Source organism: Calypte anna, chromosome 4A (genome assembly GCF_003957555.1).
Source record: "Calypte anna isolate BGI_N300 chromosome 4A, bCalAnn1_v1.p, whole genome shotgun sequence".
NCBI classification, from domain to species: domain Eukaryota; kingdom Metazoa; phylum Chordata; class Aves; order Apodiformes; family Trochilidae; genus Calypte; species Calypte anna.
Genome location: NC_044248.1, coordinates 3,864,564 through 3,887,633, shown reverse-complemented (window position 1 = coordinate 3,887,633; position 23,070 = coordinate 3,864,564). Strand labels below are relative to the sequence as shown.

Sequence of the window (23,070 nt, the reverse complement as noted above, 5' to 3'; positions counted from 1 at the left end):
GGATCAAGGGTTGGACTTGATGATCTCTGAGGTCCCTTCCAACCCAGCCAGTTTTAGGATTCTAGGATTCTAGGATTCTAGGATTCTATGATTAGTGAATAAAAGTTAGGATTATTACAGTGAGGAAGTGAGGCAAGATCATCACCAAAATATTCTTTTCAACACCTTTATCCTATCTTGTATTTAGGAAATAAACCCAGGCTTGCTGCACCTAATTAAAATCCCTCTCCAGAGCATTAGAGAAAGATAAATGTGCTGGGACCAGCCAGCAAATGAAAAATACAGAAAAAGTCATGCAACCCAGAATGCCTGCAAGATGATATATTCCTACCTATTCTTAGGATGAAATAGAAAAACCTACATTGTTTCAGGTTGTTGATTTATTTAGAGATCCATTATGTCCATAGCTCAAACAGAAAGTGATGCAGTGTTGTAAAATCTATCTAGTTTGGGGTAGGTTTTGTGTTTTTTTTCTTTTTTCTGGAATCTACTTATTTAGAAATCTCAGATAAGAAAATAATGGGTAAACTCCCTACCACCAGAGAAGGCTGTGATAGAAATCAGTATTGCAGTAAATCCTAGAAGGCTCAGTTTTGCCAGGAGACCTTCATTTCTGGTTTCATACAAGCAGAGTTTCAACAGAAACAATTGCAGTCTTAGAATGAAAAGATGTCCTGTTTCTAAAGGACTCTGAAATGAAACAAAAAAAATAAGAAAGGAGGAAGATAATGACACAGTATAGACTGTGTGATGAACTCCTTGGTCTCAGACATCCTGCAGGCAGATATTTAACACTTTTGAACAAGGAGAATCTTAAGGAAGAAAAACTGCAGGAATAAGAAGGATGTTTACAGGGGGATCCTCTCAAATGCATTGAAGGAACAGAGATGAAATATGGGGCCAACAGCAGCACTGTCAGAGGCAGAACTCAACTGTTTTATACTGAACAAAAGTTAAGACAATTAGGAGAAAATTTACTAAAAGTAAAAAGTTGTAGCTTGTTTTTAATGCCCTGGAGAACTACTTGCATGATGCTGGAGTCCAGCAAATGAACAGGGAGGTGATGGAGCATCCTCAGGACATAAGGGGGATGGACATGAAGCAGAAAAATTGGACCAGCCTGGATGGACAGGGAGGCTGAATCACAGCACTAGACAGAGACCATCCAGAGAGAGTCTGCAAGATGATGCTCATGTTAAGCTGCTTCAGGATTCCACCTGCTGAACTCACACCTTGCCTGTACTCAGCTGAAAATTCAGGCAAATAATTCAGAGCAATAAAAGCTCCAGAGAGAGAACCTGCTACAAGCAGAAAAGGTTTGAAGAGGTTATTATTGGAGAACTTTATACTAATGCCTTACTGCTGGAAGCATTCATTTTCCAAACCCAACTCACTGGAAGGGCCAGCAGGACACTGCTGAAATTTACTTGTAATAATAAGGTCCATTTAAATGGAGATTATTCAGAAGAGTAGGAAACCACCGTGGTATGTATTGCTTCAAACTTTTCTGTCAAAGATAATCAATTGCCTGCTTTAAAACCACAGCTCACAAGAAATGCTCTTGTAATAATTTCAATTTTGGGTCCTTCGTACCTAGGGAGTCAGGAGAACTGGATCCAGTTTTTAAGAGACCACAGAAGGAAGGAAACATCTTGTAAATGAGCAGATGCTGGCAAAAGAACAACCCAACATCTTCCAGCTGCTGTGGTTCAAAACCACTGAGAACCTTGAGCCTCTGGGGACAGCCTGAACAACCCAGGATAAATACTGCTTCAAGTATCACTTTCCTGCCCATTTATTCTTAAAGGGAAAAGACAAAAATCTATCCCTGAAACCTATCACTATGGATTATGTTTTAAAACTTCCTTTCCTGCCTTTTTGGCACTGCAGTCCATTTCAAAAGTCACTGATTACCCACAGCCAGTCCTGACAAATGGAGCATCTTATTTAGATACTATCTTTAGCAAAGCCTTTGGCTGCTCTATTTAATTTAAAATGTTCACAGCTCTTCCCTAGAATTGGTGTGGTTTTATTTTGTTTTTCATAACCTTTCTCTCTGGCCATACAGAATCTTCCCCATATTAACCTGAAATGCCTCACTATCTGATAAAAGCATCCTATTAAAGTCCATTTTTAAAAGACTTCCCTCCCCTCATCATTCATGTGCTGGTTTGTGTATTTTTTTAATTTATTGATATGATTATTTATTTTCTCAGTTTCTCTTCTCCTTACAAACAGTTCTGCATTTTAAAATACCTTGTGGATCACAAGTGAACCCATTTTTTTTTTTTTTTCTGTTAAATCCCAATGTTTACACAGAAAGACCCCAAATGTCATTAACTGGTTGCAATAGACACTGGCAGGACTTTTCTCATGCTTCTGCAGAAAGACACTGAGATTCTTCCATGAAGTTTGGTTCCCACCAATTACATTTGGTTCCCAGCCAAATTACAGAGACAAGAGACATCAGCAGACTACAAAGCCTCACCTTGGTGTCTGCTGGATATTAACCAACAGTCATCAGTTCCAAAATACTTTCTTAGAATTAAAAGATAATATTTTATGCACCTTTCCTGCTAGCTAACACAGGTGAGGATTTTTAAAGGCTATTTGAGATAAAGCAGTCAAACAAGTGCCAAGAAAAGAATGGATATATTTACCTTTCCATCCTATTAATGAGACTTGATATCTGGGATGCTGCCACATCTACAAGAGCAGAGGCTTGAGAATCCCTTAGCTGTATCTTACTTAGAAGATACTCTCTGTAAGCAAATCTTCTATTCAGGTGGTATTTCTTGTTAGCTTGCAAAAAATCCATTAGCTCTTCAATGTTTCCCTAGAGGAAAGAACAAGAACAGAAATACTTCATCGGGTCCACAGGCTGAAGGTTTTCTTGCCCTGTGATCCAAAGACAGTAAGAAGCATCAAGCTTTTTCTTTTTTTTTCCATTGTGGTGTGTTATATGATTTAAAAAAAAGGGGGGGAACACTTTAATAGGTGTCTAAATTGAATTAAAAGCTAAAGCCAAGTCTTCCAGATGCATCCAGTAGAGCCTGGGGAAAGCCAAGCTCCCTGTACCCAGAAAATCCCTGTAGAGACAGATCTCCAGAGATCCCCATCATTTATAAGACAGCATCTGATGCCCTTTAGAAAACATCATTCATAAAACACATTCATAAAATAAGTGTTCTCTTAGTTGCCCAAGCCCATTATTTGGGCTGAAATTATTTCTGAAAATGACACTGGGGCATTTCTGGACCATGCTGAGGGCCCCATTAACACCAGGAAGGGTAGACCTGGAACCAGAAGTTTGCTGCATGAGCCAAAAATCTGCTCTTAGAGCATCCTCTGGGGAAGGACTTGGGGCAGAGCTGCATCAACAGAGCTTTCAGGAGCTAAGCAGAGCCCTAAAATCTGCAGATTTATCAAAACACTCACTGCAAAACTGGGGATTTATACTACACAATTTCCCACTGCGTGGTGTAGAAAACTTTTCAAGCTTCTTTCTCCTGGATGATTTGGATGAGCTACGAGTTTTATTTTCCCTGAGCAGCAAAAATAAGATTTATGCACTTGGGCATTTTGGAAATATTACAAATTATTGCAAATACACCTCAGTCAGCATTGTAGAAAAAGGCTGTGCACATGCATCAATATTCAGTTGGGCAGGTGTCTGGATGTGCAGAGTGATGGTATTATATTTTCTTGAATTCTCCTTAAGAAAATTAGTTCTAAAAACTGCAACATTTTCCCTGAAACTTTTCTCAGAAGTTACTGTGGGTTTGCACTCTGGTGTTCTGGCTTTATTACCTGTATTGTAGAGTAATCATCCACTAATGCTTTAGCTGCTTCCAACTTCAGTTCTCCCTTGAAAGCAGCATTTGTTATCTGTGTAAAAAAGATATTATGGAGCTCTTTTCTCTGGGTAAGAGCCAGCTGCCTAGAAGCCTTTGCAAAATACTCCTCCTGCTTTACCAAAAGGAATCTCTTCAAGCTGTCCTGCTCCAGCCTGTGAAGTCTGTCCAGGAGATTTCTGTACTCTACAGCAGGCTGCAGAGAAGAGGAAAATAAAAAAAAAATTACTGATATTCAGTATTCAACATAGTTTAAAGTATCAGTGCTAGCAGGTGATGCATATTTTACACTGAGAAGCCTACACTTCCCATGGTTTTCACCTGTTTGGAATGCCAAGGGTTGTACAGCTGTCAAACTCTAATCCAGATAAGACTTCCTAGAATTTAGAAGCATTCTAATAAAGACAATAATATAGAGTTTTAGATAACAAGATAAAACAGCATGACATTCAACTATAGATGAGATTAATTTCTTAAGTTTCAAACCTGAAATCCTATTAAAGTTGAATAGATTCATATAAGACAGAACAATGAAATAACAGTAAGCATCCATTTTAAGAACAATATAAATTATAAGAGACTACTCTATTAGAAAACTAAAAATTCTTATTACTGGTGAACTGTTTTATCTACAGCTTTCCAAAAATGAGTCCAAGAGCATTGCTTTAGAGTAACAACACTGAAGTAGAATGAAATGGCAAATAATTTAAAAGCCTCTTTGCAAGAACTACTTTGGAATGCCAAGGGTTGTACAGCTGTCAATCTCTAATCCAGATAAGACTTTCTAGAATTTAGAAGCATTCTAATAAAGACAATAATATAGGGTTTTAGATAGCAAGATAACAAAGCATGACATTAAGCACAAAGGCTATATACGAGATTAATTTCTTAGGTTTCAAACCTGAAATGTTATTAAAATTGAATAAACTCATATAAGACAGAACAACGAAATAATAGCAAGCATCCATTTTAAGAACAATATAAATTATAAGAGACTTCTCTATTAGAAAACTCTAAAAATTCTTCTTACTGGTGAACTGTTTTATCTACAGCTTTCTAAAAATGAGTCAAGAGCATTGCTTTAGAGTAACAACACTGAAGTAGGATGAAATGGCAAATAATTTAAAAGCCTCTTTGCAAGAACTACTTTGGAATGCCAAGGGTTGTACAGCTGTCAATCTCTAATCCAGATAAGACTTTCTAGAATTTAGAAGCATTCTAATGAAGACAATAATATAGGGTTTTAGATAACAAGATAACAAAGCATGACATTAAACACAAAGGCTATATATGAGATTAATTTCTTAGGTTTCAAACCTGAAATGTTATTAAAATTGAATAAATTCATATAAGACAGAACAATGAAATAATAGCAAGCATCCATTTTAAGAACAATATAAATTATAGGAGACTTCTCTATTAGAAAACCCTAAAAATTCTTCTTACTGGTGAACTATTTTATCTACAGCTTTCTAAAAATGAGTCCAAGAGCATTGCTGTAGAGTAACAACACTGAAGTAGAATGAAATGGCAAATAATTTAACAGCCTCTTTGCAAGAACTACTTTCTCCTAGCTCTCCAGGAAGACTTACATATTCATAGCTTTAATCTCAAAGGGCATCAAGTCATGATAGAATCCAAACTTAAATGTTTCACAGAGCAAAGGATCCCTCTGATGCCAGCAGAGCCACCTAACAGCAGCTATCTTGGTCTTGCTTCATAGAATCCTAGAATTGGCTGGGTTGGAAGGGACCTCAGAGATCATCAAGTCCAACCCTTGATCCACTCCCGCTGCAGTTCCCAGCCCATGGCACTCAGTGCCACATCCAGGCTCTTTGGAAATATCTCCAGACACGGAGAATCCACTACTTCCCTGGGCAGCCCATTCCAATGCCTGATCACCCTCTCCAGAAAGAAATTCTTTCTCATCTCCAACCTAAACCTCCCCTGGCACAACTTGAGACCCTGCCTTCTTGTCTTGCTGAGAGTTGCCTGGGAAAAGAGCCCAACCCCCCCCTGGCTCCAACCTCCTTTCAGGGAGTTGCAGAGAGTGATGAGGTCTCCCCTGAGCCTCCTCTTCTCCAGCCTCAACACCCCCAGCTCCCTCAGCCCTTCCTCACAGCAATTCTGCTGGATCCCTTCACAGCCTCCTTGCTCTTCTCTGGACCTGCTCCAGCACCTCAATCTCCTTCCTGAACTTCCTGAGGGGCCCAGAACTGGACACAGGACTCAAGCTGTGGCCTCCCCAGGGCTGAGCACAGGGGCAGAATCCCTTCCCTGGACCTGCTGGCCACGCTGTTCCTGAGCCAGCCCAGGATGCCATTGGCCTTCTTGGCCACCTGGGCACACTGCTGGCTCCTGTTCAGCTTCCTGGCAATCCAGACTCCCAGGTCCCTTTCTGCCACTCTGTGCCCAGCCTGGAGCTCCCCATGGGGTTGTTGTGGCCAAAAGTGCAGGACCCGGCACTTGGCCGTGTTGAACCTCATCCTGTTGGGATCAGCCCAGCTCTCCAGTCTGTCCAGGTCCCTCTGCAGAGCCCTCCTGCCTTCCAGCTGATCCACACTCCCCCCAGCTTAGTGTCATCTGAGAATTTGCTGATGATGAACTCAATCCCCTCATCTAAATCATCAATTAAGTTATTGAACAGAACTGGGCCCAACACTGATCCCTGGGGAACACCACTGGTTCCTGCTGTTTATTTTATTCCCGCCATTCCCAAGAGAGAGAGTGCAGACAGCAAATAACTCATCAGAAAGGCAGGAATTACACATTCTGAGTTTTGTTAATCTGCAAGAAATAAATCAGGAGAAGCATTGGGTTGGCCTTCATTCTCTGATTCCAACCATTCAGAAGTTCCAGGATCAACCACCCTGAACCAATACCAATGCCCAACATTAAACCAGCACAAAACATTCATTTGCCTTTTTCAGTGGTTTCACTTTACAGAGGGGAAATATTCAAAACACAAGGGGATTCTTTCCACTCATCAAGTAAAAATAAAAAATAAATAAATAAAAAAACCCCCACCAAACCCAAACCACAGCAACAAAAACCCCAAAACAAACCAACCCAAAATAATTTTGTACACTGGATGTTGACCTGGGCTTTATTTCCACCTAGTGACCACCTATGAGCTCCTGGGTAATGAAATTTACCCATTTGGACAGAGTTCTTCAAAGAAAAGTAACTCACAGAAACATTAAGTTTTTACTTAAAGGGAGGCTCTAAACTTGGAACAAATCATTCCTTGCCTTAAATTATTTATCTCTACTTATCCTGAGGCTATTTCCAAGAGAATTCCACTCTCTGCTCTGCCTACCATACAGATTGTTCTGCTTGCCTCACTCAGTTTGGAGAAAAACAGCCTTGGGTTGTGCTTATATTGTCATTTTCTTCAAAATAAGAATATAAATATTGGAGGCTTTTTATCTAGGTGGGAAGGTTTATGATGCAGAGAGTTTGTTCTGCTCTGAATGTGCAAAGTGGTGTCTGACTGGAGGTCTCAGGAACTGCTGCAGTAAAGCACAGTAAATAAAATTATAACATTTTGCAAGGGCTTAAGTGCCTATTAAAACAAAAATAAATCAGGGCAATGACAACCTTTTGTTTTCAGGTGTCGCAGATTCTCTTGAGAGATTTTCTGGTGAAGTAGGACAGTTTCTTAATAACAACCTTAATTACAATTATTGTGGGGGTTTTTCTTTTGAAGGCATTAAAATTTTACAGCTTTTCTTCCTACTCTTCTGTAAGGACAACTCCACCAGCATGGTCTAGAAGAGAAACAATTTATAAAAAACTATGTATCATGGATAATACTTTGATTCTGTCCCAGATTTACCTTTTCATTCATTTTCTTCATCAATTCCTCAGCCTCTTCATTTGCAGCTCTTGCTTTTTGCCTCTGAGCCTCCACTTTCTTCCTGGTTTCCAGATCACACTCAGCTGTTAAAGCCACCACTTTCCTTTCATATTCCTCTTGAATCTCCTTCTCCAGGGCCAGAAACTGCTTGTTGAAAACTGAACTCAGCCTCTTCTCCAGGTGAGGGAAGATGCTGTGACTCCAGATCATCTTCTTCAGCAGCAGAGCAACCACCTCTCTGAAGATCTGGGTCCGCTGTGCCTCCAGGTCAGCATCTGCCCTCATCAGGCTGGCAACCTCCAAGCTGGGAAAATTCAAGGAAAAGTGGTTGGAATGGCATCTGACAGGAAAATTCCCCATCAGAAAACAGGGATATCTGGATTTATTCAGTGCTTGGATAACCAAGTGGCAGTGGGAGAAGTGCAGGGCTGTGGCAGCGGGGGAGTTTACTCGTCATCAGAGGAATCACTAAAAAAGGGGAGACAACTGCTACAGCAACTTGAATGAAACATCTTTGCTCTTCCATTTGAGAAAGGAAACTCAAAACATTCCCTCAGATTAAAAGCAAATCAAACCTTTCACAGAAAAAAAAGAAAAAAAACCTCAAAAGAAAACCCCACCATCTCAGTTGGGAAGCAGACGAAGAGTGTTTGAGTAGACCATAAATTTTACTGACTTGGTAAAGTAAAGAGAACAGGAGAGTGAGTTTTGATTATGTGCTGATATAGATAAATTAAAGTAGCTGGCATCTGTTTTGAACATTATTAGAATTCTAGAAAAGGAATTAAAACCAGAGGGAAACACAAATTTCTTTGGTTTTTTGGTTTGTTTTTTTTTTTTACTAAAGGCAATACATCATGTTGCAGAGGAATACATTCTCATTTAACTTTAGAGCTAATTAAATTGGAATTATAATTATTCTTATTTCGTATACTGAGTAAAAACCTGTACATTTTAAAGCTTTGCCTGTTCTACGCTGAGTTCAGGATTGCAGAATTAGCTGGGTTTTGCACCTTCATGTCAGTTCACATGAACCCACAGCACTCTACACTTCTGTGGGAGGATTAAATATACAAGAATCCCTTTGTGACCTACAAAATACACTTTTAAGAGCTTAAATCCATTCTCTTTTTAGTTAGACTTAATTATTGGTTGGAATTGCTCCACAGTTAAATATTAGACTGAATTTTAAATCCCTAACAAAGATCTTGGCAAGACAACAGAATGATGCTACATTCAGAATGTTACATATCAAAGCATGCAAACCTATAACCACTTCACCTTTTTCCTTTCCTTATGTAAGGAAATAAAGTTTAACCCCATCAGTGATATATTATTGTCTCTGTTCAACACAGGAGATACATTTTTAGAAATCAGTGGGGTGGAGTTAATTTACTCAGACTTGAAGTATTTAGGAGACATTTTCAGCTATGACAATCTGTCCCAAAGAGGCAGAGAGATTTTTCTGTGGCAAAAAGATTTTTCTGTGGCAAATCTTTCTATGGTTGCTGCCAGCTACAAAGCTTCCTCCATTTCCCCTTCTTAGAATCCTAGAATCCTAAAATTGGCTGGGTTGGAAGGGACCTCAGAGATCATCAAGTCCAACCCTTGATCCACTCCTGCTGCAGTTCCCAGCCCATGGCACTCAGTGCCACATCCAGGCTCTTTGGAAATATCTCCAGACACGGAGAATCCACTACTTCCCTGGGCAGCCCATTCCAATGCCTGATCACCCTCTCCATAAAGAAATTCTTTCTCATCTCCAACCTAAACCTCCCGTGGCACAACTTGAGACCCTGCCCTCTTGTCTTGCTGAGAGTTGCCTGGGAAAAGAGCCCAACCCCCCCCAGCTCCAACCTCCTTTCAGGGAGTTGGAGAGAGTGATGAGGTCTCCCCTGAGCCTCCTCTTCTCCAGCCTCAACACCCCCAGCTCCCTCAGCCCTTCCTCACAGCAATTCTGCTGGATCCCTTCACAGCCTCCTTGCTCTTCTCTGGACCTGCTCCAGCACCTCAATCTCCTTCCTCAGCTGAGGGGCCCAGAACTGGACACAGGACTCAAGCTGTGGCCTCACCAGGGCTGAGCACAGGGGCAGAATCCCTTCCCTGGACCTGCTGGCCACGCTCTTCCTGAGCCAGCCCAGGATGCCATTGGCCTTCTTGGCCACCTGGGCACACTGCTGGCTCCTGTTCAGCTTCCTGGCAATCCAGACTCCCAGGTCCCTTTCTGCCACTCTGTGCCCAGCCTGGAGCTCCCCATGGGGTTGTTGTGGCCAAAGTGCAGGACCCGGCACTTGGCCGTGTTGAACCTCATCCCGTTGGGATCAGCCCAACTCTCCAGTCTGTCCAGGTCCCTCTGCAGAGCCCTCCTGCCTTCCAGCTGATCCACACTCCCCCCCAGCTTAGTGTCATCTGCAAACTTGCTGATGATGGACTCAATCCCCTCATCTAAATCATCAATGAAGATATTGAACAGAACTGGGCCCAACACTGATCCCTGGGGGACACCACTAGTGACCGGCCGCCAACTGGATGCAGCCCCGTTCAGCACCACTCTCTGGGCCCGGCCCTCCAGCCAGTTCCTAACCCAATCCTAATCCTTTGTTCCATAGAGGAGCAGAAATCACTGCTGGATGGGGCCAGATCCCTGACATTGCCCCAAACATTTTTCACAGTAATTTTCAGACCCTGTAAGTGCTAATATTTTCTTTAATATCCCCAAGACACACCAGTAACCCCAATTTAATTGAAGCATATCTATGTTTGGAGAGAGACATCTCATCTTGATTTTCAAATATGCCCTAAGAGGGAACTAAACATTTTAATTAATTGTTCCACTTGATAATTCCTTTAAGACCTAAAAATGGTCACCTTATTCTCAGCTTGTATTTCACCAGTTTTAATTTCCAACTTGCTTTGTTTGCTGGAATAAGAAGTTCCTCACTTACTCTTTTTATGATGTGTGCACTATTAGATGGTGGTCAGAGCCCCTACTTACCCTTTTTTCCTAAGAATTAATTCCTCATCTTTCTCTGGAAGGCAACAATTTGCAGCTCCTGTCCATTTTACAGCTCATAACACAACATTTATTTCTCCCCACAAAAGCAGGATATTTTTCACCATGCTTTGAAAACAGATTAATGAATTCCTCACCCACTTCCTTGCTGCTTCCCAAGTTGTCTTCAGCAATGATCCCATGGATAAAAGCCAAAACCAAACACCATCACCTTTCCTAAGGGATATTTCCCTAATGGAATATTAGGGAAATATTCCTAAATGGAATATTTCTCCCTATTCACAGCAAATATCAACAACTAAACCTGACTGCACTTGGAGCAAGACTCCCATGCTCCTTCTTGCCCATAAAAAGAAGTATGGAACCCAAATAACCCCAATCCCCAAGATCTTGGTGCCAAATGCAGGAGGAGGAATAGATTCCCCTGATGTGAAGTGAGTGATGAAGCTGCTAAAATCCCACTTGGATTTAATCTCCCACTCTGATGAGATCCCACCTGTGAAGAAGCCAAGGAAGCAGAAAAAGCAGATGGATGAATTGCTCCACCAGCCCAAGGGGAACAGCAGGGAGAAAAAGTCATTACAACCACAGTTCTTTCAGGTGACATCTTGGCATGATCAGACCATGACCTTTATCCAGTGGCAGCTGAAGAAAGGTTAAAAAAATTTGAAATCTTCTTTCCATGTGACTTGCTCTGGTTCTGATCTGCCTCCTCCACACAGCAGCCAGGCAAGTTCATCACATGCACCAAAACCCTTGCTTCAAGCTCTTATTCCAAATGAGAATTTGGGGACAGCCTTAAAAAGCCCCATCATATGGTCTTAGAGTCATAGGTGCCAGCAGTCAGTACAAAACAGGGATCTTGTGCACATAATAAATGCACCAAATGCTTTCAGACACCAGTCCAGCAACCATCCAGATTAAATAGCCACTGTTTTGTGACACCTAGGGGAAAAAAATAAAATCAAATCCTGACTTGACACTCAACCCAAAGCAGATTTAATAAATTGCTTTAAATGTTCTGCACTCTGCGTGCTCCAGCAATTCCTGATTAAAAGGTCTCAGATCCCTTCCTGAGCATATTCAGTGTCCCAGGAAGATGAAAGCCAAAGAAGCAGAGGTAGCAGATGGCAACCTATTGATGAAAAAGATCAGGTTCTGTAGGACAAAGCATGCAGAGAAAGGATGGGGACAGTCCAGAAGGCAGGGGGTACAAAAGTCAAGGGGGGGAAGGTGGACAGAGATATAGAAAATGCAATGCAAACAGCAAGAGTACAGATTTTCCACTCACTTGAAGAGGAAGAAGATTTAAAGAGCTATCAGAGTAGCTCTGGGAGGGCAGAATCCCAGATGCCAAACACAGAGAAGCAGAGAGAGTGGCTGAGAATCTGATGTGCTCCACAGACCTATTAAAAAAATACAGGAAAGCAGCTGGGGTCAGGAAAGATGAAATCATAATTAATTAAAATAACAAACAAACAAACAACACACCACAAAAAAACCCCAAACAACCTCTAATTACCTACAAAATAATTGTCTTTATGTCCTGTTATTCAAATTACAGGGCCACAGAGGGAATTTTTTAAGAGGATAATTAACAGCTGCTGAATTCAACTGGCCTACAACGAAGCAGTGGCTTTCTGACAACTTTTTTAAAACTAAATCAGGATTTGCAAATATAAGAATCTGCTCTGACACAACTTTCTGAAGTCTTAAGGGGGTTTTAAGGCTTTTTTCTTTAAAGTCCTGCAGAATACAGGCTGGACAGCAGGAATGAACTATAGAAATCTATAGAAAGACAGGGTTTTGGTTTTTTTGATCATGGAATGCTGTATGAGACACCTGGCCTGGTGGTGGCAGGTGGGATGCACCTGTCCCAGAGGGGGAAGAGGCTTTTGGGGCAGGACTTAGCAGGGCTCATTGAGAGGGCTTTAAACTAGATGTGAAGGGGGAAGGGGAGAAAACTGGGTCTGTTAGGGACAAACACAAGAATGAACCAGTGTCCGAAGGCAGGTGGTCTAGGGAGGATTTAGTCCCACCAGTGTGCTCTGCTTGTTTCCTGAAATGTCTGTATGCTAATGCACGCAGCATGGGGAATAAGCAAGAAGAGTTAGAGGTCTGTGTACGGGCTAAGGGTTATGATCTGGTAGCGATAACAGAGACATGGTGGGATAGGTCACACGACTGGAATGTGGCCATGGATGGTTATGTGCTTTTTCGGAAAGATAGGGTAGGGAAGCGAGGTGGTGGAGTTGCTCTTTATGTGAGGGAGCAACTAGAATGTGCTGAGTTTTGTGCAGGGGCTGATGAGGGGCAAGTTGAAAGTTTGTGGGTAAGAATTAAGGGGCAGGCTGGTGTGGGTGATACAGTTGTGGGGGTCTACTACAGACCTCCTGATCAAGGCGAGAAAGTTGATGAGGCCTTCTACAGGCAGCTGAAAGTAGCCTCACAACTTCAATCCCTAGTCCTCATGGGTGATTTTAACTACCCTGATATCTGCTGGTTGACTCACACAGCCAGCCTTTCACAGTCTAAGAGGTTCCTCCAGTGCATTGACGATAACTTCTTAATGCAAATGGTGGACAAGCCGACTAGAAGAGGAGCGCTGCTGGATCTTGTACTAACCAACAAGGAGGGCCTTGTTGAAGCAGTGGTGGTCAATGGCAGCCTTGGCTGCAGTGATCATGAGATGGTTGAGTTCAGGATCCTGTGTGGAAGGACCAGAATGCCCAGTAGGACCAGAACCCTGGACTTCCGCAGGGCAAACTTTGGCCTCCTCAATCAACTGTTAAGAGAAATCCCATGGGACAGGGTGTTAGAAGATAAAGGGGCTCAAGATAGCTGGTCAATATTCAAAGACCACTATCTGCAAGCACAGGATCAAAGCATCCCTATGGTTAGGAAATCCAGTAAGGGAGCTAGGAGGCCTGCATGGTTAAAAAAGGAACTGCTGGGAAAACTTAAGTGGAAAAGGAAAATCTACAGATCATGGAAGGGGGGGCTGGTCACTTGGGAGGAATACAGGACTGTCGTCAGAGGATGTAGGGAGGCAATTCGGAAAGCTAAGGCCTCCTTGGAACTTAACCTTGCAAGTCAGGTTAAGGATAATAGAAAGGGCTTTTTCAAATACATAGCTAGTAAAACTAACACTAGAGGCAATATTGGCCCACTAAGGGATGAGATGGGAGCCCTGGTGACAGAGGATATAAAGAAGGCAGAGGTGCTGAACACCTTCTTTGCCTCTGTCTTTACTCCTGCAGGGTTTCCGCATGAGCCCCAGATTCATTTAGCCCCAGAAGTAGTCGAGATAGATGAGGAGCTTGACATAGTAGATGAGGATTGGGTTAGGGATCAGCTGAGTAATCTGGACATCCATAAGTCGATGGGTCCAGATGGAATGCATCCAAGGGTGCTGAGGGAACTGGTGGAGGTCATTGCTAGGCCACTCTCCATCATCTTCAGTAAGTCATGGGTAACAGGAGAGGTGCCTGAGGACTGGAGAATAGCAAATGTCACTCCAGTCTACAAGAAGGGCAAGAAGGAGGACTCGGGTAACTATAGATCGGTCAGCCTCACCTCCATCCCTGGAAAGGTGATGGAACAACTTGTTCTTGTCGCTATCTCCAGGCATATCAAGGACATGGGGGTCATCAAGAGCAGTCAGCATGGTTTTATCAAGGGTAAATCATGTTTGACTAACCTCATAGCCTTCTATGAGGAAATTACTAGGTGGATAGATGATGGAAGAGCGGTAGATGTGGTTTATCTTGATTTCAGTAAAGCATTTGACACCGTCTCTCACAGCATCCTTGTAGATAAGTTGACCAAGTATGGGTTTGGTGATCAGGTAGTGAGGTGGATCAGGAACTGGTTGAAAGGAAGGAGGCAGAGAGTTGTAGTCAATGGGGCAGAATCTGGTTGGAGGTGTGTGACTAGTGGAGTCCCTCAGGGGTCGGTACTGGGACCGGTGTTGTTCAATATCTTCATCAACGACTTGGATGAGGGTATAGAGTGTACCCTCAGCAAGTTTGCTGATGACACTAAGCTGGGAGGAGTGGCTGACACACCGGAAGGCCGTGCGGCCATTCAGAGAGACTTAGACAGGCTGGAGAGTTGGGCAGAGAGAAACATGATGAAGTTCAACAAGGGGAAGTGTACAGTTTTGCATTTGGGGAAGAACAACACGATGTCCCAGTATAGGTTGGGGGCTGACCTGCTGGAGAGCAGTGTAGGTGAAAGAGACCTGGGGGTCCTGGTAGACAAGAGAATGACCATGAGCCAGCAATGTGCCCTTGTGGCCAAGAAGGCCAATGGCATCCTGGGGTGCATTAGGAAGGGTGTGGTTAGTAGGTCAAGAGAGGTTCTCCTCCCCCTCTATTCTGCATTAGTGAGGCCACACCTGGAGTATTGTGTCCAGTTCTGGGCCCCTCAGTTCAAGAAGGACAGGGAAGTGCTTGAAAGAGTCCAGCGCAGAGCTACGAAGATGATTAAGGGAGTGGAACATCTCCCTTATGAGGAAAGGCTGAGGGAGCTGGGTCTCTTTAGTTTGGAGAAAAGGAGACTGAGGGGTGACCTCATCAATGTTTTCAAATATGTAAGGAGCGAGTGTCAGGGAGATGGAGTTAGGCTTTTCTCAGTGATTACCAGTGATAGGACAAGGGGTAATGGGTGTAAATTGGAGCACAGGAGGTTCAAGTTGAATATTCGAGGGAATTTTTTTACTGTAAGGGTGACAGAGCCCTGGAACAGGCTGCCCAGGGGGGTCGTGGAGTCTCCTTCACTGGAGACATTCAAAACCCGCTTGGACACGTTCCTGCGCGATGTACTCTAGGTGGCCCTGCTCTGGCAGGGGGGGTTGGACTAGATGATCTTTCGAGGTCCCTTCCAACCCCTAGGATTCTATGATTCTATGATTCTATGATTCTATGATCTGAACACAATTTCATCATAGGTAGCCAACATCAAAGACAAGTGCCTTTTTTTTAGATGAAAAACAATGTATTTATTTATTTCTAATTACTTGTTTTCTTCAGTTCTCCCATCTTATGGACTCCTATCAACTATTAAACAATTGAGCTTCTCTGATGGAGAAAAATGTAGATTTTACACACTTGTCAGCTTTATTTCAGCATTAACAACAGAGAACTTTGTAGTGTCTGGAGTACACTCCATGTGTATTCACTCTCTTACATCCATGTGATTATTATTGATATTATTTATATATTTATTCCAGCACTCTACACACTGCAGAAGAACAGAGCAATGAATATGCCCTCCCCTCACCAATTCTGAAATTCTGATTACATTTTGATAAAGTTATGACATACAGAACTTTAGCACCTCCTTTTTTTCCTTTGTACTAGCAGTGTAACTATTTCTCTGTGGTTTCTATGTAGGAATATTCATATCCAGCTGCTGTACCAGGGTGATATTTTACTTTTCATTTGAATTCAAGGCTACAAAAACCTCCCACATTTGCTCCGTAGCAAATTAAATCACAGCACAGCAAGAAATGTTCATTTAGCAGGAAAAAAGTGAACCTCACAAGTGGTTTTGACTTTCCTATCAAGGAAAAAAAAATAAAACAGTAGCAATTGAAGTGTATTCCTAATGAATTCCCAAAATAATTGACAGTCTGTATGGTGTAGCAGGAAGCAGGCTCAAGTTCAGCTTTGAGAAGCTCAAGGAAGGTGAAAAAGAAAAGATGTAGAGGTGGAAAGACATTTAGAGAAAATAAGTTGCTTTTAACACATCTGCATCTTCTGAGACTGTGAGCATGGCCACAATTTATCACCTTGGACTCACTTGCTCAGCTCTCTTCATATTGTGCTCTAAACAAACAGAAAAAGGGAACCACAACATTCTGGAACAGTTTTGTCAAATCATGGAGCTTCTTCTAATTAATATTCAATGCCAATAGGTCAATATTCAGCAATATACACAGCAAGGAAATTACTGAGTATAAAAACCAAACTATTTTGCTTCTTAATGTACATCAAGGAGAGGATTTAAGACAAAACTCACAAAATTAATAACTGAGAAGCTTCCTTATGAAATATTAAAAGTATTTTCTTTAGCCAATCCTCCTGACACTGCAAACTGCCTACACTCTCAAGATGTCCCTGTCCATAAATATTGAAGACATGTTCCTAAGGCATTTGCTAAACAGTTTGGCACTGCCACCTCATAAATGACATTACCATTAACACAGCTTTCTGTCAAAAAAGGACAGAAAAAATAAATCCCGTGGCTCTTACTTTTCTGCATCGTTTTTCTCATTCATGTCTGGACAAAAGAACACCACCAGAACTGATTCCTGATATGTTTGCAGTTTAAAATTAATGGATCAGTTATGGCAGGAAGCTTAAATATGTGCCAGGGAAGAGAATCAGAAGGTATCATCAAACCAGCACACAAGCAAGATGCTGCTGCTCAGTTGAAAGTATCTCAACTATCAAAAGCTCTCTAAGAAGAAAAAAAAAACAGGATTATGATGTTAAAATTCACAGTGCTATACATAGGACATGAAAAAACTGTCTGCAAATACAAGCCCAGTTCTGATACTCAGAATACTGGCTCCCCCATGAGACAATAAAATTCCTCAGTTCCTTACAGAAAATCCAACTTTTCTCCTGGGTGAATCCATTCAAGTTGACTGCAATTATTCACTAATAAAGTAGAAGTGTGCCACCCTTCTGTTTCTCAGTACATTCTACAGGTCACTATCCTTAAAGCAGGTAATTCAGGAAAAAGAAGAATTACTTCATTTGCTTTTAGCCTAGATTGCTGTCACAGAAGCTCCAAGAGCAATGGTAATGTTTCCTTTTTTCTCTGGAATCAGCTAAAAGCCTGGATAATGTACCACAGAATGTGAAGTCCAAGATTAAAATGAAGTCATTAAGGAACACAAATCAGAAATGAAAGGAGAGCTTTGCCCAACTTGTAGAATGAATAAGAAACTAAGAGATGAGGAAGCACCCTAAGTTAAATATTGAAGGGTTAGAAATGAGAGAAAAATAAAGATTGTATTATAGCTATTAGAGAAAACAGAAAAAATACTGTGTGTATCTAACAGAGGCACTAAACCAGTGCTGAAGCTCCATCAACCCAGGCTAATCCCAGTACCAATCCAGGTTAGCAACCCAGTAGCTGATCAACTCAGGCTCCAGGCTATGGGGTCAGTGGGCATGGCAGAGATGTGACTGATTTTTGGAAATCTGCTTTGGGGTGAGAAGAATCACACCCTAGAATTGCCCTTTGGAAAAAGGGAATGCAGAGCAACTTGGTGTGAGAGTTGACACGGCAGAGCTGCTCCCTCAGCCAAGGAAAATCCATCCCCAATATGAGAGGAGAGGAAGAGATTGGTAGTAACTAAATACACATATTCAGTGAGTGCCGATACAGAGGGAAAGAATATTAGATAAAGAATCATAGAATCCTAGAATTGGCTGGGTTGGAAGGGACCTCAGAGATCATCAAGTCCAACCCTTGATCCACTCCCGCTGGATCAAGCCAGCCCATGGCACTCAGTGCCACATCCAGGCTCTTTGGAAAGATCTCCAGACACGGAGAATCCACTACTTCCCTGGGCAGCCCATTCCAATGCCTGATCACCCTCTCCAGAAAGAAATTCTTTCTAATCTCCAACCTAAACCTCCCCTGGCACAACTTGAGACCCTGCCCTCTTGTCTTGCTGAGAGTTGCCTGGGAAAAGAGCCCAAACCCCCCTGGCTCCAACCTCCTTTCAGGGAGTTGCAGAGAGTGATGAGGTCTCCCCTGAGCCTCCTCTTCTCCAGCCTCAACACCCCCAGCTCCCTCAGCCTTTCCTCACAGCAATTCTGCTGGATCCCTTCACAGCCTCCTTGCTCTTCTCTGGACCTGCTCCAGCACCTCAATCTCCTTCCTCAGCTGAGGGGCCCAGAACTGGACACAGGACTCAAGCTGTGGCCTCCCCAGGGCTGAGCACAGGGGCAGAATCCCTTCCCTGGACCTGCTGGCCACGCTCTTCCTGAGCCAGGCCAGGATGCCATTGGCCTTCTTGGCCACCTGGGCACACTGCTGGCTCCTCTTCAGCTTCCTGGCAATCCAGACTCCCAGGTCCCTTTCTGCCACTCTGTGCCCAGCCTGGAGCTCCCCATGGGGTTGTTGTGGCCAAAGTGCAGGACCCGGCACTTGGCCGTGTTGAACCTCATCCCGTTGGGATCAGCCCAACTCTCCAGTCTGTCCAGGTCCCTCTGCAGAGCCCTCCTGCCTTCCAGCTGATCCACACTCCCCCCCAGCTTAGTGTCATCTGCAAACTTGCTGATGATGGACTCAATCCCCTCATCTAAATCATCAGTGAAGATATTAAACAGCACTGGGCCCAACACTGATCCCTGGGGGACACCACTAGTGACCGGCCGCCATTTTGATGCAGCCCCGTTCAGCACCACTCTCTGGGCCCGGCCCTCCAGCCAGTTCCTAACCCAGCACAGGGTGCTCCTGTCCAAGCTGTGGGCTGACAGCTTTTTCAGGAGGATGCTGTGGGAGACGGTGTCAAAGGCTTTGCTGAAGTCCAGGTAGACCACATCCACAGCCTTCCCCTCATCCACCAGTCGGATCACCTGATCATTTAGGGTAAGTACAGCTGTGTATCACCTCCTAAAAGTAAAAGCATTACAAGGTCTGTTTAAAGACCTCAAGAGAAGAACTGGGATAATATAAAGAGGGATTAGGAAACACTCCACTCTCTTAGAGGCAGAGAAAATAAAAACTGTGAGGAAAAAAAGCAGGAGAGCCATTTGTGTTAACTGCATAAGGATATTATAAAACTTCAGCCCCTGGACACACACTCACACTAAGAAATGAATCCTGCTCTGTGGGTTGAGAAATAATCCTGTTATAAAAAAAATCCCACCCAAAGGGTGCATTATGATGTTCAGGGTAAAACTTGCCAAAACCTGAGTTGCTATATAGCTATAAAAGCAAGGAACAATGTCCATTTTGCAGAGGTGGGTATCCCAACCAGCTAGGAAAAGCACAAGAAACCTTTTAGTTCCCCTCTAAGAGAGGAAATTGCTCCCATGGTCCTGCAACTTTTTGCCTGTTGCACATTCCAATAATACTGCCAGAAACCTGCCTTGTCAGGGGCTAATGGGAACAGGGAACAAGGAAAATCCTTTCTGTCCTCCCTTTTTATCAAACTCAGCTGAAGAGCAGGTGACCTTCAACCATGGCTTGTCTGTCAGCCAGCCCTGATGGCCTTTGAAGAGCATCACGAGGTGTCTGTCCCCTGCTCTGCCCAGAGCTCCTGGCATCCTTCTGGCACCAGATGTCCCTCCTCAGCCTCTCATCCAGGTGTTTATAAAATTCATGGATAAACAGCAATGCTGGAGTCCATGGCCCCTCTTTTCTAGAATTAATGCCACCCTTCTGGGAGCAGAATGTGGTCAGCAACAGGAGAATTGAGAACTTATCTGTACAGAGATATTTCCCTTTCCCTTCTGCAGGGAATCATAACTAAATGTTCATCTGGATTGGGAAATTTGGATGTCAAGATGGACCTGTGACTTTTATAGGTAAAGGGATATGAAGTATGGCAATTTTCAGTAGCCCCAGACGGCTATTTAATACCCAAGGTAGTGCAGACATGTGTGAACAGATACTATGAAGAAAAATCAATGGGTAGATACATATATATCTACATATATAGATATATACAGATAGATATATATATCTATATATAATGAATATATACCAGGTTAGGATAAATGTAAGAAATACAATTTAATAGTGGTGAATTCTTACTCTTCTAAAGCCTGAAGCATGTTGCCAGAGTCTTCAAAGGACAGGATATCGATGATTTGATCATTCATAATGATATCCTCGCTGAAGAAATCTCCTGAATTAAGCTGAGAGTGCTCCAGTTTGTGATATTGACTGAGCTCAGGCTGTACCTCCTAAAAATATTAAAAACAATAATAATTAAAAGTGAGCACCAGATTACAACAACAAAAAAAACTTACACTGAGAATCTGATCTAATTTTATTGCAAGTAGCTGCGTGAGAAGGTTCCTACTTTGCATCAAACTGTACAGTTGCTAATAAATAATAAATAAAGAGATTGGGCAATTCAGATACATATCTAAAATCAAATACTCTGCTTGGGTTTCAGGCTGAAGTTTTTGCATATATCTCATGCTGAATACAAATGAAAAATTGAAAGAAGAAGACAGAAGACTCTACATTGACTTCAGCAGGCTTGTAAAAACCTCCTAGGAAGCTAAATAGTCACATATTCTGATTGAATATATATCAGATATTTTATTTTCTTTCTATGGCCTAATATGTACTGAAACATTTTCTCCAGATTAGCACAGTTTGGAAAAAGAACACTGAAAATGCTCCTTTCCCAAAACCAGCTGATTTGGTTAATCATCCCAGAGATTAAGGTACAAGGAACTGAGAGACCTCAATTCAAATCCCTGTTCCTGATAATCAGAAATACAACTGGGACCAAAGTCTGCTGGGCTCAAGCTGAGGGGTCTGCTCCATGGGCAATTCCAGGAAAATGGGATGAATATGAAAACAAATAGCCAGAGGATAATTTTCCAGTCTGAATCCAGCATCCAGGTACTGGCAGCAGTTCTAAAGATTAAATTATCAGTTGTACACTCCACTCTAAAGCTGTGTTAAGAATTAGAGGTTGTGACATTATCTGTTAATCCCATCCATCACTTGGTGGCTTTTTATTTATCTTCAAAAACTCTTTAGCCAAGCTGTATTAGTTAGGAAGTTATCTCATCAGATGTGATCAGTGAAAAAGTTGATAAAAGTACCCTTGCAGACAGTAGGACTTACCTGGTTTTTACTGTGGAAATTCCATTTGAAGAGTTGGGTTTGGTAAAAAATGAAAAAAACAGCACATGTCAATACCAGGGAAACAAAAAAAGCAATGAAGAACCCAGAGGCATGGATGGCATGGCTGTACAAAACCTGGAATCAAAAGAGCACATTATTAAAACTACATTTTAAACGTGTGTATAGAAAGAACAGGCTCAAAGATCCTAATTGCAAGCAACAGAGAAAACTATTTTTCATACAACTTCACACTGTCTCATTATTAAGTTATGAGTAATACATTTTTATTAATGTTTTGCAAACAATTCTCTTATTTTCCATAGATTTTCAAGTCAGCATGGCTCATTTTAGTCACCTGCTCCAAAGAGACATCTCAGATAAACAATAATATTAGAAGGGTTGGACCAGATGATCCTTTAGGTCCCTTCCAACCTGACATTTCAAAATTCCTTTGTAACACCAAGAAACAGAATTCCCAAAGACTGAATTTGAGGTGATGTGACTTTTGGGTTTCCAGAATTTAAGTTTTTTTTTCCAGTGAACCCAAACTCTCCTAAATCTCATTAAAATCCATGGCATTTGCTGTTGCATGGATGTTGGGTACCTTTAATTAATGGCTATTTCTTGATTCAATAAAACTGGGTCCCTAATCACAGAGAAAAAGCCTCAATATGAGTTCAGAATAAATATGTACCTGAGAGCTGACAAAACCACCCCAAGAACAGCTGAAGCACCAGAACTCTGAGCCAGCTCTTGAGTTTGCAGACCTTCCATTTTAGCTCTTAATTGAAATTTTAAATATTAATGCATTAAAAAATAATTTTTACTTCACACTCCACGGAGCAAAAAAGTTAAATCAGTGTTGGTTTAGTTCTCTGTTTGGCTGAAAACCATAGCACAGCTATTCCTATAATGTTTCACCACAAATTACTCACTTTGCTGGGGCTACAAAATACTTGTAAATAATTAACAAGGTTTGGTCACCTCCTGGAGCAGAAACCTGAGAGGATTGCATGGAGTCATCATCAATTCTGCACAGGAAGGGATAATCAAGTGGGGTCCACAAGTTCAAAAGGATTTATTCCAATTAAAGAGCAGAATTTTATCCTTTCACTGCCTGTTTTTTCCTCTCCCTGGTATGGTTTTGTATCCTGAAAATCTGCCTCTAACTGGAAGGAAATCCTTCCCATCTGACTGGTCCTCCACAGGCTGACTCCTTTGAGTTGCTGGTGATGCTCAACACCCCCTGATTTCAACATTTTTTCCTTATTTCAGTATCAAGGAGATCATGAAGACATTACCACAGGCAAGGCAATCATCCTTGGCACTTCCACAGCTCCAGGAGGAAGATCCAAGCTTTATTTCAGAACATTGTAAATACAGCATCACCAACTCCCCTGACTGACAGAGGGATGCTGGGTTTGGTTTTGGGGGTTTTTTTGGGTTTTTTCTTGTTTGTTTGTTTGGGTTTGTTGTTGTTGTTGTTGTTTTGGGGTTTTTTGGTT

At 42.2% G+C, this 23,070-nt stretch overlaps 1 protein-coding gene across 1 annotated transcript in view; it reads right to left on the bottom strand.

Annotated features, from left to right (window-relative positions):
* EVC2 (EvC ciliary complex subunit 2) overlaps positions 1-23,070 on the bottom strand; it is a 76,512-nt gene that overhangs the window by 31,059 nt on the left and 22,383 nt on the right. The window contains exons 8-12 of the mRNA XM_030450265.1: positions 21,566-21,700; positions 20,513-20,664; positions 7,693-8,017; positions 3,811-4,050; positions 2,661-2,836 (exon numbers count right to left, since the gene is read on the bottom strand). Coding sequence (XP_030306125.1) covers positions 2,661-2,836; positions 3,811-4,050; positions 7,693-8,017; positions 20,513-20,664; positions 21,566-21,700 — 1,028 coding nt within the window. The remainder of the gene's footprint in view (positions 1-2,660; positions 2,837-3,810; positions 4,051-7,692; positions 8,018-20,512; positions 20,665-21,565; positions 21,701-23,070) is intronic.